The 16,396-nt window shown below is 33.2% G+C and overlaps 1 protein-coding gene across 44 annotated transcripts in view; it reads left to right on the forward strand.

Moving 5' to 3' along the window:
- DMD (dystrophin) overlaps positions 1 to 16,396 on the forward strand; it is a 1,121,556-nt gene that overhangs the window by 423,611 nt on the left and 681,549 nt on the right. For all 44 annotated transcript variants that reach the window (XM_085549559.1, XM_085549432.1, XM_085549489.1 and 41 more), the window contains 2 exons: positions 15,230 to 15,418; positions 15,867 to 16,048. In XM_085549559.1, coding sequence (XP_085405685.1) covers positions 15,230 to 15,418; positions 15,867 to 16,048 — 371 coding nt within the window. The remainder of the gene's footprint in view (positions 1 to 15,229; positions 15,419 to 15,866; positions 16,049 to 16,396) is intronic.

Below are 16,396 nucleotides of genomic sequence, written 5' to 3' on the forward strand. Positions count from 1 at the left end.
AAGATGTTTAAAACTGATGATTGATTTCTTCTGTTTAGGTACTAAACTGGTAATTCAGAAGAAAGAGAAGTCATGATAGTTTCGGTTTTTTTTTTTCCTTGAGCCACTTTTGTTGTAACTTATTTTTCTTCAAAATTTTGACTCCTCAAACGTAAAGTACAAGCTCATGTAACTGAAGTCAGTGCTTCAAAAAATACCAAGATCTATTAAAAATATGCTTTATCATTTAGTCCTCACCTTTCATCACAGTTTTCATATTTCCTTTTTCCTGAGTTTGGAAGCTTTGTCTGTTATATTTCTGTAGTAGCTATTATTATAGCATTTAAATTCTGCATATTTGACAGAATCTGAAGACCTATGCCCAATTGGGCCATATTATGCTGGAGGGTGAACAAGAACAACTGAAAGGAATTTACTTTAAAATCCTAGGTAGAAAAACACCTGACCGTATCATTGTCATAAAAATAAACTTGTAATATAAGTAGTACCAATTAATACGCCATTTCAATTTATAGAATTCTTTATCAGTGGTAATGACTTCTTTTTTTGCCTCTAGCTCTCTAGCTATGTGTAGATTGAAGAACAGCAGTCATCTAACATATAGGAAGTTTATTATCATGGTGAAATTGTGGTTGATAATTTTTTGTTCTTGGTATCTGAAGCTTATATACCTCAATCTAATCTATTTAACTAAGTCAAATATTTCCTTTTAAGTTCTCATTTTGCTTCCAATTCTCTGCCATCTCCATTATGATTCAGCTAAATTATGATTTTGGGGTACCCTTATTGATTTTGCAACTGCCTATCCATTTTCCAGTCAAATTTATTTCTGTAGGGCAGGAAAATTTATGTAGAAGCTCATTATTTCTTCAGTATAAAGTAGAATCAACTTTTAGCGTACATACGAAATGTCATAACTTAGGTAGAGCACCCCTTCAATGTCTATGTTTCTTAGTAGCCTAGAACGGAATAGAATCCTTTCTTACATTCTTTGAGGAAGTTTCTCTACTTCATTTATCACTGCAAGTAGCAGCATCAAACCTTTGAAATCAATCATGCTAGAATATTGTGGTTTTGGTGTTTTAAATTTCTGAAAGCATAATACCCAGCATGGGCCATAATACCATGCATCCTGTTACACCATCATCTGTCAATGTCTTTTGTCTTATGACCCCTATCACTTCTGTGTCATGTTCCAGTTTGCTTTCTGTTCCCCTTATTGCTCCTCTTCCCACTTATTTTGATTCTTCGCACTTCCTACTAATACTAGTATGTTGTGAAGGTTCGTAACATGCATGAGGTTGCATTAAAATCCATTCTACCAGTTCATAATTTGTCACTTAGAAACATACTTCTTTGCAAGGCCTACTATTTTAGTTACATAAAGTTTGGCCAGACAAGTCTAATTTTGCTTAACTGTGGCAGATGCTTCTCAGATTCAAAGAAAATATTTTCTGCCAACCAGTTCACTCATTGTTGCTTTATTTTGTGGGCTGTTTGGCCACATTTAGTTGAAGTTAAGGCTTTTAAAAAGCTGTTACAAAACATGGCTAGTTTTTCTGCTAATGACAAGAAAAAGAGCCTCCATCCTTCAAAATATCAATTTAAAATCCCCCTTCAGCTTCTATATGTTTATTTGCGACATCACTTAATTTCATTGAATGCCAGACCAAGAAGAACAATATTTTTCCTGTCTATTTTTTCAGAAAATATTTTGTCAGCACAGTTTCAAATATTGATCCCAGGCAAAACTCATCTCATGGCTTTCTTACTTGCTCTCCTCTGCCTGAACTCCATAGCATGTATATGATACTGTCTTAAACGAGTTCAAGTACAGAGGGGGGAAAAATAAAACAGTGAATTACATAGAAAAATATTTTATTATATTTAAAAAAATATAGAAAATGTAAGTATTAATTGGGATATATATATATATATATATATATATATATATATATATATATATATATATATATATATATATGTCAAGATTGGAGCCAATGTTAATAAGGATAAGTTAATTCTTCCTGCCTTGGATTCCTTAGATTAAGCAAGATCAAACCCATTATAATTTTGATATCTTGTAGACTTTTATTCTCCTGACAAAAGTAAATATTTCTTCTTTCTCTGATATTTGAAGTACAGTGTTAATGTGTAGGATCATTTTAGCTCTTAGGGAGATAAACATCACTAGATTTGAATTAAAATAATTTGGGATGCAGTTGGGCCAGTGTGGACAGTATCACCTAGTACTTAATGATTTCCTTTGAAACTTAGGAGTCAGAGGCTTCACCTCAGGCCTCAGTGTAGCATTCAGTTGGGGGAAATCTCTAACCATTCTGTAATTACTCCTGTTTTACAGAAGTATAATAGGTTATTTTTCCATATGTTCTCTGTTTTGTTTGATGTATTTTGCAGAGGTACTGTACTTCACTTTCTCCATCCATTCATTAGTACAGAGAGAACTTGGAAGGTTTCTAAAACTGCATTAGAAACTGAAGCTGAGTTTACTTCATCACAATACATTTGGCAACCTTTGCCATGAGATTTTATAGTGTTTTAGACTCTCAATTTTCTACCTCTGCACTGTGGTGTGTGCCATGTGAGTTAGCCTGTGCCTTGCTGACTTATAAGGATAGTGTATTATTCAGAAAGTTAAAAATGCTGTAGTGTAAATGTATCCATTGTATATTTGGCTTTGATCTAATAAGTGTGAATGATTCATTACATGTGAATCAATCTATAGTTAAAATCCATTGCAAAAATGAGAAAGTGTGAGTGGAAGCATTCACATCTAAAATAAAATCTTCACCAAAATAATGTTGCCATATTAGGCATTTTTATTTCTCTTATATCAAATAGAAGTCCTTTTTGATTGTTTGTTTTTAATTGCTTGCATTTGAAGGCATACCACAGGATAGGAAGGATACACAGCGCTCAAAAGATGTTACTTTAAGCCAATTCTGTACTACCAAGTATCTTGAATGTGAAGTTATGGATAACAGTGTATCTAATATATCCAATCCAATATAAAACAATAGCTATAATGATTTCTTTTAAACAGAACACCCTATTTTTCCAAATATATGTATTTTTCACCAGCATTTAATAAAGTCACTTGCACAAAAAAGAAGCTATCAGAAATGAACAACTTAATTGAGTCTGAATTGTGATATAAGTACCATTATGGGAACTTCATTTCTAGTACTTAGTATTAGTTTACTCCGAGTAACTTGCTGAGTTTGCATTTCACAGTAGAATAAAGATAGAATGATTATACAACATATTATTTACTGCCAAAGATATCAGAGTGTGATAATCTATATGATTAAATATTGAATATTTTTTTTTTCCACCTGAATTACGTGTGGAAAAAATTGTGAACATTAGAAATGAGATCTTAAAAATTAGATCAACTGTTTCTCAATGGCTCCATTATCAAGTGGTTTCCCTGTTATAATATCCCATATTTTGCTTTTTTCCTAGTCTTTCCCTGTCCCTATTAAATTCAGACTAGAAGACATTCTCTTCAGCATTCATGGCTTTTGAATTCAGTTTCCCAATTCTAATTCTTCCGTGTTGAGCCTAAATTCTGGCTTTGCTCGTGTTCTGTAAACATATACAACAGCAACCTCAATGTATATGTGATTTACATACCTGTAGTTTATAATCTGTTATAACATTTTATTAAATATGATTAATTTTAGTATGATAAGGGGAGTAGATTGTCAAAATTTCACCCATAAAGTACCCATAAAGTTATTCTTTTTTGGTACATGGAAGGTTGAATTGATGGTTGAAAGGAACTGCTGAGGAAGAATGAGCAAATGTAAGGGAAAGTATGGCTGTGAAACAGATGGTTTTTTTTTTTACTGTCAATTTTTTAGATTAGTAGAGTCTGTTTAGCATTTACATAGGCTAAATTTCACTGTGAATTAGAACCTTTAACTCACTGTTTGTGAAATATACTTTAATGTCCACAGTATTAGTAGTTATATCTGAGAAGTGATTTAACTTCAGTGAATTACCTCTTAACAGAGTCTGAAGGTAAATTCAATTCATGTCACCAGTAACAGTTGCACTAGAGTAACCTTTTTACTTAATAAACACATATAAAATATTTAAGCAAGTTAACTGAAGTATAATTTTATATGAATGGCAAACACAATTGTGTGTGAGAATAATGGTCTATAACTAATTCATACATAGCTGTTTTGGAATCCCTCTGTTTCGTCATAGCAATGGAATGTAGGTTGTATCTCCCAGCGAGTAAGTAAAAGAATTCTGGATTTTTATTTTTATTATTATTATTATTTTATAGGAAAAAAAATAGGACACACATTAATTATACTTACTAATTTGTTTATATATATATATATATATATATAATGACACACACATATATAATTGTTTATAGATAGATAGATAATGACACGCACACACACATATATAATTGTGTGTGTGTGTGTGCATATATATATATATATATATAATTGTTTATACATACGTGCACACACAGGGGAAACATTTTATCACCTAAATAGCCGTTATGAGATGTATTTTTTTTTCATAGGTCAAAACTTAATCAGATCATGTTGGCATGAAAATGCATGTGCAAGTATGTATAGCGTAAAGAAAAAACAAAACAACAACAACAAAAAAAAAACTGGACCTATAAAATATAGATTACTTGACTACTAATTAAGGTTCTTCTGCTATACTGAAATATTAGTTTTAAAATGTAAATTTATTCTGCAACATTTTATTACAGTAACTGACTGAAATATCTGACAGAATTGTTTCAGTTATAAAAGAATACTCCTTTCCCACTCTCTCTCTACTCTGAGAGGAAAATGAATGTGACAATATAATTGGGAGGTGCGGGAGGTGAAGTCTGTTAATAAATAGCTTAAGAAAAAATAACTGATAGTAATCTAAACATGTTTAATTCATCATTGTTGCAAGGTCTCTTGCAAAAATCAAAGTATAGCATGAAACTAACTTACGTTTCTGCTTCCATAAACCTCCAGTTAAATTTAGCAGCCTCTATACTAGGTCTATGTGGCAACAAAATAGCTTTGAGTATTCAGAACAAAGGCTTTTCTCTTCTCTTCTCTTCTCTTCTCTTCTCTTCTCTTCTCTTCTCTTCTCTTCTCTTCTCTTCTCTTCTCTTCTCTTCTCTTCTCTTCTCTTCTCTTCTCTTCTCTTCTCTTCTCTTCTCTTCTCTTCTCTTCTCTTCTCTTCTCTTCTCTTCTCTTCTCTTCTCTTCTCTTCTCTTCTCTTCTCTTCTCTTCTCTTCTCTTCTCTTCTCCTCTCTTCTCTTCTCCTCTCTTCTCTTCTCCTCTCTTCTCTTCTCCTCTCCTCTCTTCTCTTCTCCTCTCTTCTCTTCTCCTCTCTTCTCTTCTCCTCTCTTCTCTTCTCTTCTCTTCTCTTCTCTTCTCTTCTCTTCTCTTCGCTTCTCTTCGCTTCTCTTCGCTTCTCTTCGCTTCTCTTCGCTTCTCTTCTCTTCGCTTCTCTTCGCTTCGCTTCTCTTCGCTTCGCTTCTCTTCGCTTCGCTTCTCTTCGCTTCGCTTCTCTTCGCTTCGCTTCTCTTCGCTTCGCTTCTCTTCGCTTCGCTTCTCTTCGCTTCGCTTCTCTTCGCTTCGCTTCTCTTCGCTTCGCTTCTCTTCGCTTCGCTTCTCTTCGCTTCGCTTCTCTTCGCTTCTCTTCGCTTCCCTTCGCTTCCCTTCGCTTCCCTTCCCTTCCCTTCCCTTCCCTTCCCTTCCCTTCCCTTCCCTTCCCTTCCCTTCCCTTCCCTTCCCTTCCCTTCCCTTCCCTTCCCTTCCCTTCCCTTCCCTTCCCTTCCCTTCCCTTCCCTTCCCTTCCCTTCCCTTCCCTTCCCTTCCCTTCCCTTCCCTTCCCTTCCCTTCTCTCCTTTCCTTTTTTTCTTTTTTTTTTTCTTTTCTTTTCCTTTTTTCTCCAGCATTGTATCTCAGAAATGTCCATCAGTGCATACATAGAAACAAGAAAATAAGTATGACTGATTACATGTTTTGAAATATTAGCATGTTTTCCCTTACTCTCCACTCATCTGTGGCTCCAGAATTTCTTTAGCCACAGATGGATAGTTGAAGATCTGTCAGGCTGGATGGAGTTCTGAGCACCCTGATGTAGGTGTAGCTGTAGGTGTCCCTGTCCATTGCAGGAGAGCTGGTCTAAGTTACCTTTCAGGTTCCCGTACAACTCAATCAAATGTCTAATTCTATGGTATCTTAGTAGTTAGCTGTACTCTGTGGATTTTTATCCTATTCTTCCATCCAAATGCTTGTCTTTGTAAATGTTTACCACTATTGTTGTGCAATTTTTGTTTTTAGAAATATTACTTGAATGTTCCTGGTTTTATTATCTATTAAAATTATGAGTAATAATTTTGATATGATTATTGAACTTAAAAATGTGAGGCTGCGCATTCAGAGGAGGAAAAATCTTGTGAGGTGAACAGCTATCATTTTATCTCATTTTTAGTTTTACATTTGTTATTCATAACATGTTGAGACAAGTAAGGCAATCATACTACAGAATTTGTAAGAAATATTAAATTACTTAAGCCACTTATGGAATAGCTTTTTTGTTAGCTTGTACTTTTAAATTGAAAATATATTCTTTGACATGATTTCTGTTGAAGATGGAAAACCTCTTTAAGTTTAATATAAGCAAAAATGCATTTAGGAAGAGTTTAAGCCTAATGAGAGTAAAGCACATAAGAGCCATGAACAGAGTATTCAGCCTGTTCAGAGCAATTTGACTGTTTGAGATTTTAGCTGACTTTGCAAAACCAACTTTTAAAATACATTCTCCCAACTGTGATAACACAATTTTTAATACTCTATCTAAAATCTCTGAACCTCTACTCTCAACTTCAGAGAAACTAATTAGTATGTCCACTAATTGGCTCTTGTCCCAAACGTTTCTCAAAGGAGTCATCTAATAGATGTATCATTTTTTTGTTAATTGCTCTTGCTATTGAAGCTTTTTAGTACTATACTGTGTGAATATATAAAAAGATATTTTGTGTTAAATATTCTTATTCTGAAGACTAAATGATCTTTAATGAAGATCCTGAAGAGAATTATCATGGCTCAGTAGCCCAAAATAATAGCAGAAATAATTTCTATGTGAATAAAATATGTTGAAAAATATTTGAGGTAATGACTGGCTTAAATTTTGCAAATTTGCTCCTTTAGTTATTGCTTTTGCTAGTTAAAACTTATAGAAAATAGAGCTAAATGCAGTGCAAATTACTGGTCAATTAAGATTCATGTGGTTGCAGTTTTGCAAAGAAAGCATGATAAAATTGTGTTTGCATATTATTTCATCTTCCAGACTTTATATTTTGTGATTTCTAGCTCTTCATTTTCCTCTATGACCATACATTCAGTGACTTGAATTTTGAGCTTAAGGAGTATACTGTGATGTACAGAAGTATACTGACATGATAATCAGTGCATTTTCAGATATCTATAGATGGATGCACACACACACATCTATTTTAAAACCATTTACTTCTTTCTTTTAATGTAACTTTCATGCTGTCATCCAGCAATAATTTACAGTTCATTCATCTTCTGAAGATAGGAAATGTGATCTTGTTACCTTTTCTTGAATTGAATGAATCTGAGTTAAGATTTGTGAGCTAAATCATTTGATCTAACCTTCTGCAACTTCCCTATACATCAATAGTGGTGCTTTCTTTTTAGACCAGCAGTGATTATGGGACAAGTATTTTTTTCTGAGATTTACTGAGAAATGATCTACTTTATGGAGAGGGAGTGGGGGTGTGTGAAAGGAAGAAGAGTTAATAATTAACAGTCTTGTTTAATTAATCAAAATTACCCAAAGTATCCTCACCTGTTTAAAAAACATTTACATGATTTGTATATCATAAATTTTATATATACCTTTCATTTTCCTTCATCTAATCTCCACTATTCAAACCTGCCCAGTGCCCCCTCCAACCTTCAAGGGCAGTGTATTCTCAGGTTCTCTTGGCAGCCTGTTCCAGTGCTTTACCATTCCCAGAGGGAAGAATTTATTTCTGATTTCTAATCTAAGTCTATCGTCTTTTCATTCAAAACTGTTGTTACTCCTTGTCCTGTTGCTACACTCCCTGATAAAGATTCACTCCTCATCTTTTCTGTAGGCCTCCTTTATGTCCTGGGAGGCCTCTTAGAATTTCTTTCTGGAGCTTTTTCTTCTCCAGACTGAACCATCCTAAGTCTCAAAGTTGCTCTTCATAGGGGATGTGCTCCAGCCCTCTGAACATCTCTCTTCTGGACTCGCTCTAACAGGTCCCTGTCCTTATGCTGGGGGCCTCACACCTGGAATCAGTATTATAAGTGATGCCACCAGAGTAGAGGCTTAGAAGAACTTTGCCTGACCTGCTGGTCCTATTTCTTTTTGTGCAGCCCAAGAACCAGTTGACTTTCTGGGCTGCAGGTGCACACTCTTGGCTACCATCAAACTTTTCATACACCAGAAACCCCAAGTTCTGAGCAGAGCTGCTCTCAATTCTTTCTCTTATCTTCATGTTTGGGGTTGACCTGACCAAGGTACATGAACTTGCACTTGGCCTTGTTGAACTGTATATGGCACATAGAGGCCATATCTTTCTGCCAAAGATCTTTCTGGATGGAATCTCTTCCCTCCAATACACCTTCTCCACACAGCTTGTTGCCATCAGCAGATTGCTGAGATTGCACTCAGTTCCATTCTCCATGTCACCACAAAGATTTTAAGTAACACTGATAGATGTTATATAATACCACTTAAGTAGTAGGAGAGAGGATATAAAACAAAGTAGAAATGGCAACAGCTAAACAGGTTAGTAGAAAGAAAACTAATATACCCTCCAGAATGATGGAGGAATAAGCATGGAATTTTAATTCCACGGCTATTTGAACTATGGAGCTTTGGAATTCACAATAAGGTGCATATGAGAATGAATAGAACCCTGATTTTATATATATATAGAAAGTAAAAAATAACTTTCTACTCTCGGCCTTTGTATGTGTAGTCTTAATCATGAAATCTCCATTTACATTTAAATAAAATAGCTTTTATATAGCTTTTATATATATGTGTGTGTGTGTGTATGTATGTATGTATATATAGCTTATATATACATAAGCTATTTAATTTATTTATTTATATTTATTTACTTATAAGGATAAACGTGTGTGTGTGTGTGTGTTTCACCTTTCTCTGTCAACAAGGAGAAAAGGAATAAAGTATGCATTTGTTTGTAAAATCCCATATGATATGAAACTATTTAGTGCTTTACTGGATTGTTCACTTGTATTTATTATGGCTAAGATAGAATTAACATGTCTTTATCCTAGTTTCCTGTAATAAATCTTAATGACCTTTCTACTTATGAAAGTTTTAAAAATACATTTTAATTAAGAACACAGATTATTTAAAAGGTCTGTGTCAGAATAGTCTATGTTAAAGTGACTGAAGATCTTATTACATTTTGTATTTAATCTTTTATAAATAAATCAGCACGATTATATTTTCTCTTCCATCTTTGATTCTTTATCACGTAACAATCACAATTCATATATTAATGTGGAACAATAACCATCAATGGATAACATTACCAAAAGTTATTCAACTAGTTGGTAACACTATTGAGTTCTAAGTACAGACCCAGATTTCTAGATCTGTCATATACTTTTAGAACCCTGCTGCTACTTCCTACCAGATAATTCTGTATAGATTCATTAACCAATACTGAAAATTCATTCTACTGTGAATTTTTTACCTTCCTTTACATGAGGAGTACATTTACATGTTATTTAGAAACAGATGACTTGACATTCTTCTGTACAAAGTAACAGCACCTGAAATATACATTCCATTAGGGTTTGTGTTTTTCTTGTATTGGAATAGGGAAGCAATGATAAATGGTGGCATTTTAATATCAAGAAATCTTTATTTTCTTATAGGTGTATGGTGAATGCAATTCATTTCAATCACAGCCAGTTGATTTAACGCATCCATATCAAGTCATATTACTGTCTAGAGCCATAATTCCTTAATTGCTTGAAGGAGAAGTGCCTTCGTTTGAAGAAAATACTGAGCATCTTGTCATCAGTAATACTTCAAGCAGGGAAACATTTCATAGAATAAAAATCTTGATATAATTAGAACACTGAACTGAATACAGGCTGAAATGTTTTCTAATGTATTTAAAAGAATAAAAAATGCGTGGTTAGTTAGGTCTTGTGAAAAACTAGTCAAAGACCTTGTAACAAAACATGTTCTGAAATGTTTTTTTCAGGTGTAGGTGTATTGAAGAAAACAATCTAAGTAAATAAAGGGATGAAATCCTTTTTTGAAGCATTGATTTATTTGCCCATAAATGATTTTTCCAGGTAGCTGACAGTCTCAGTTCCTGTTTCTTTACTCTTATACCATTTTAATTATTCTTAGTCTCTTTTTCTTACTTAGTCATGGTATCTTCCCATAGTTCTCATAGAGTTTATTTCAAGCCTTTTACTAGTTTTCAGTTAACTTCAACCCTCTCCTAGAGTCTAAATCCCAAGGTGCACAGTTGTCTGTAGCCAGGAAAGTCTTTGCCTTTTCCAGACTTCATTTGTACCAACCGAATTTCTGGGAGTACTTAAAGATAAACATTTTCATTTATCATTTCTGGACAATTTTCAGCATTTTCTTTCATCTGTAATACACATAGATTCATGCTGTCAGGTTTTGTTCAGTTGTGATGGACTTTCCAGTCTACTACATATAAAAACTGCAGTTGCAAGGAGAGGGAGATTCATCCAGATGGAAGCATCTTCGATATGAATAGATTCACCAAAGAAATGTGCTACTATAATATAGGGTATCTCAAAAAAGCAAGCAAAAGCTTCAGTTTTTCAGATATTTGATAAGCTTAAATCTTGAGTGGATTTTCATATGAATGGCAAAAAGAGTCCTTTCCTGATCAAATATATATCCTGAATAAACTGAAAGTACCAGCCTTATTTATAATGGGGAGTAGTTAATGTTATAGTAACAAGTGATCTGGACAATATATCAGTTTTATGACCAGAAATGACTGAACCATCATATTTGATATTATCATAGTCTTGATTTTTGTGAAGAACATTTCAGACTGAACAGTTATAATTTTACAGTTTTAAAGACATTAAATATGGTTTTGTATTGAGAAACCTTGAGCAACTTATGGGATATGCAGTGATATCTGTCTTGCATGGTAGGAACTATGATTAGATGGTCAAATTGCATGCTATTTTCTCAGGCTGTAATTCTGCTAAGGGAGTTTTCCGAATCAGAAAACTACACTGAATGTAAAATTGCATTTGTTAAAAAAAAATATTATTTTTACGTTTTATGTCTCGGAATTTTAAAACTCTAAATGTTGAGCTGGATTCATATCATACAGTGAGAAAAAGGCAGTTTTGGAATGAAGGCATAATGTAAATGAGAGTGCTACAATAGAACCTAAGTTTTCATTGTGAAACTGCTTTCAGAAAAACACCTAAGCAATTTCTAAAACTCAGAAGGAGTCTTTGTTAACTAGTACAAAAATTCTTGGAGAATTTACTAGCACGTGTGACTCTTCTCCTTCGTTTAGGAATATAATACAATGGTAGGTGAGCAATCCTCCCTCTCCACACTTACTCACCCTGAAGCAGCTGGAAGCTCATCATTTAATCACCCTGAATTAATTCAGACAGCTGCCAAGCATGCCTTATTTTTCCAAGTTTCTGAAGGTCAAAGGCTTTTTATTTTCTCTTTTTATATTTTAATTTAAAGTGAAATGTTCCTCAGGGTCTTCCATCTTGACAGCCCCTACTCTCCCCAGCAGAAAATGGTGAAATATATAAAAACTCACATTCTCATCTTTTTATACTCATAGGATATTTTTATGTTCATTGGCCAAGGAAGAAGTTCCTGGAGGACAACCTTTATGTTCGGAACATTTTTATACCTTCTAGGTCAATCCTATTTTCCATACAAAAAACAAACAAACAAACAAAAAAAAAAAGACTACCTAATTTCCCAAAACACTTGTGATCTGTCTGCCTTGCTGATTCCCAGCTGGATGTAAGGCAGCTTTTATCAAATATCTGAGTTGTTTGGTTTAATTTCTACTTGATATTTGTGTCTTCATGCATGTGTTGTTACTCTATGGGTTACATAAACAAATGGGATGTTTTGATTTGACTGCACCTAATCAGCTTTCTTTTGTGTAATAATTATATTCTTCACAAAGAATAGTTTTTTTATTCCAGAAAGAAACTGTATATGAAGAGCTTTTTTTTCTGGAGTATGATTTTCCTAGTAAAACACCACAACGACAGATTCATTTCATCTTGTCCTGATTCTTTTTTATTCTCTTAAGAATTATGGTTAGAAACTGTTCATGGTAGCTCTCTCCATTAGCAAGTCCATGGTTTTGGTCTCAATGTAGTGTATGCAACAACATCAAATGCTATTTTTTGTCAATATTTTAGAATTACTGAAAAAAAAAAATCATATAAATTCAGAAATAAAGACGCTATCAGGTGTAGTTTGTTTTTAAACTCATTTGTCTACCATTATTATTTACAAAATTCAGGCCTTCAGTTGTTGTTAGTAATATGTGCATTATTTTAGTGTTCGTTCTTTTACTGAATGTCATATTGAGAAACCAAACTTTATTTTGTTAACTTTTTTTTTTTTTTTTTTTTTTTTTTAAAATACAATGCATGTGGCAGTACCTGTCCACTTACAAATGTGAATATTTAATATTGTGTTTAATGTTCCATTCACAACTGAGCCAATGGGAATCTTGGTTATAAATGGGAGTGTTACTAGTGTAATAATCAGTAATGATCATCTGCTAGTCCTTCTTTCAGTATAGTTTTGTGTTTTGTAAATTACAGGGGTAGATTTATGATCAAATAATTTCATCATTTTGAAACAGTATGTTTCTCTAGTGTCACAAAATAATCGTTAGTGTTTGCATAGCACAGTTGGAGTTTCCAATGCTTTGAGTAATTGTTTTGCATTCTATATGCAGAATGGGCAAGAATGTTCAGTTATTTCATATAGCTAACAGTGCTGATAAAAGTAGTGAAGATATTGCATAGGATCAGATTGATGCTGTCAGATCTGAAAAGATCTGTCTGTGTGCTTAGTATGCTCTAGACTAACAAGGAGCTACTAGTATCTCGGCTTCTGATTCTGATTCTCTGGCTGTTAATCTTTCTAATCCCCATAAGCACAGAGGAAATGAATGTGATTTAGTCCTCATCATTTAGGAACTTGTGCTATCAGATGTATGTTTTCTATTTTTGTTGCGTGGTTCCTTTTTGTTGCGTGGTTCCTTTGTGTTGGTTTTTGTTTTGTTTTTTTTTTTTTTAATTGCTTATGCTCTGTTCCCTAATTAATGATTCCAGTTCTCTGCAGTCAGCAATGCTGTAGAATTTCAGGGAAAATGGAAAAAAATATTGTTGCCTCCCAAAATCAAATAAAGGGCTTACTGATAGCGTTGTGCACAGTCCTTTGCATATACTTCCTCTGGCTCTTCTGATTTCCTTCTGTCCGGAAACTGCCAATTTTTGTATAAGGGAACACATTGGAGTAGATGCCAAGAAGCTGCTCTCATATCCATTTATGTTAGTGTTTGCTTTTCTCTTTTACACTTTTCAATATTTTATTAAAATACTGCAGAAGTGAATCTGCACCATTTTGTCCCAGAATGTCATGAGTATGGAATTTTTTAATGCAATTCGGTGCTTTATTTATAATAACTTGAGAGAAAAGTCTGGTCAAAATTACTAGGGGAAATTACAGCAAGTATTTCTTCTGCAGAGGTGCTAGCAGGTGCTTGGTTTAAGAATTATCAGACATGTGAAAACATTCTGTGTTGTATCTAGAGGATGAGTGATTTTCAGATGGTGGATGGAGTTTGTCACACATCTGTGCAAATGTGATATCCAAAGTGTTGTTCAGCTATTATAGCATTTTTATTTTATTTTATTTTTTCAGTATATCGAGAATGGATATATTCCAAACACTAATACTGTCAAAGTGAATAATGACCTGTGCATAGTCAATGGTCCCTTTCTGTAGTAAATTAGGTAATTCACAAATAACTTGCTGCATACATTTAAAGTGGTAGGGTTATTTCTTAATGAAATTTATATAACACATATAAATCTAAACTTACCTACAGTTCAGATGTTAATTTTTCAGCAGGTATATGTGCTGGAATTGTTTGTGCATCAATGTCTATATTATTAAAACAGGATTATTGAGGACATCAGATTTCCAAGCCTGTTTTTATGATGTACCGTTAATTACTAAGTGGGTTTTTTTTGTTTGTTTGGTTGGTTTTTTTTTTGTTTGTTTGTTTGTTTCTCACACTTAAACAGTGATGAAATTAAGCCCAGTGTTCGTTCCTTTTTAGTGATTGTATTACATCCATTTTGGTTCTAAGATTAAACTTTTGACTTTCTGTCCTAAGCAACATTGAAACAGTGAAAGGCTTCAAAAGCTCTGCCAAATGTTATATTTGCTCAAGTATATCGGTAGAGACAATTTGTGCTGATAAATCATTATAATTTATTGATATATTTTTTGATGAAGGCCTAATTATATTTTTAGTGCATGCTTTTCTACTGACTGCCTAGCAAATTAAACTTCCTCTGAATTTTTTATAAACTTATGAGATGACTTTTTCTATATCAAGCCATGTTTGTAGCTTATGTTTTGTCCCAGTCTTCTAAGATCAGAGTAATTAGCATATACTTGTTATTGATTTATTGGTTTCTCTGCAGTGTCAACATGCAACTTGCAGCTTTCTGATGATATAGTTGTACTATCTGCTGTAGAAAATAAATTACAGTTCAAAAAGAGCATAACAGAACTCTACAGTTACAATTTAAATATTGCAGCTATTCTGAATAGGTACTAGAAAATTTGAATTCCTGTGTGAAATACCTCATTTACTCTGAATTTGGTTATTTCCTTCAATGTTAATCCTTCTTGGTCAATTAGCAGGTATACTAACAATATGTAATCCCTTGTATTAGCAGTCAAATTGTTGTGGTTTTTAGTTAGTTAGTTTTTTTATATATAAAAAGCTGTTTTATTATGCAAGAAAATGGCATTTTATTTATTCCTTTCTATAACTATCTGAGTAGGTTCTCTTTGCATTACTATTTTTGATCAGTTTTTAGAAACTGTTGAAAAAAGAACGTATACTACCACAGTGATGAGGTCCGAAATGGATCTTGACAGCTACCAAACTGCTTTAGAAGAAGTGCTCACATGGCTTCTCTCTGCTGAAGATGCATTACAAGCACAAGGGGATATATCCAGTGATGTAGAAGTTGTAAAAGAGCAGTTCCATACCCATGAGGTATGTATTTATACTAATCTTTTGTTGGTCATTTATCTTTTTGGATCCCATAAGAAAATAAAATAAAATAAAATAAAATAAAATAAAATAAAATAAATAAATAAATAAATAAATAAATAAATAAATAATACTAATAAAAACAAAACAAAACAAAACAAAACACAGCTTTATATTAAACAAATACATTTATAATTTTATTTTAAATTTGCATCTGTGGAATTTAAGGGCAGTACTGTACTGTATGAAGACTGTACTGAATGCAAAATGTTAAAATGTTTACTTCTCTTTTGTTTTGTGAGATTTGGGGAGAGTTTGGGAAAAAAGAAAGAAAGAAAGCTTATTTGAAAAATGAGGTTTGGAATGTGGTAGATCTGAAGACATTTCTTCAAAGTCTGTTCTTTCGTTCCAGTGAATCAAACTTAAAATGGGGTCTTTTTTCTATTTTCAGGGTTTCATGATGGAATTAACTGCTCACCAAGGCCGTGTTGGTAATGTTTTGCAAGTTGGAAGTCAACTTCTAACAATTGGAAAACTTTCTGATGATGAAGAAAATGAAATACAGGAACAAATGAATCTACTCAATTCTCGATGGGAAAGTCTCAGGGTTGCAAGTATGGAAAAACAAAGCAAGTAAGTAATATGCCAGGTGAACTAATATGTGTTGAATTTGGCTGGAACAGTACTGAACTTAAATATCGGCTGTGAATTTTTCGCTATGAACAAGTCTCAGTCTTACTGCTTTTATTTTAACCTGAAATTTGGTGTGTAGTGACATTGAATCTTAAATGCTTTTTAAGCGCTTTTTCTAATGTTAAAAATAATGTTAACATTTATAATTTTAATATATATATATACACGTATTTTAACATTTCTATGTCTTGTTTTGAAATTTTGTTTTCCATAGTAATATTTATAATAAAGCAGTCCATAAAGGTAAGATAGTTTCATTGTGCTGCTGTGGAGTAACTTATTTTGCTC

Source organism: Coturnix japonica, chromosome 1, assembly GCF_054131305.1.
Source record: "Coturnix japonica strain WE chromosome 1, WE-NBRP24, whole genome shotgun sequence".
NCBI classification, from domain to species: Eukaryota; Metazoa; Chordata; class Aves; order Galliformes; family Phasianidae; genus Coturnix; species Coturnix japonica.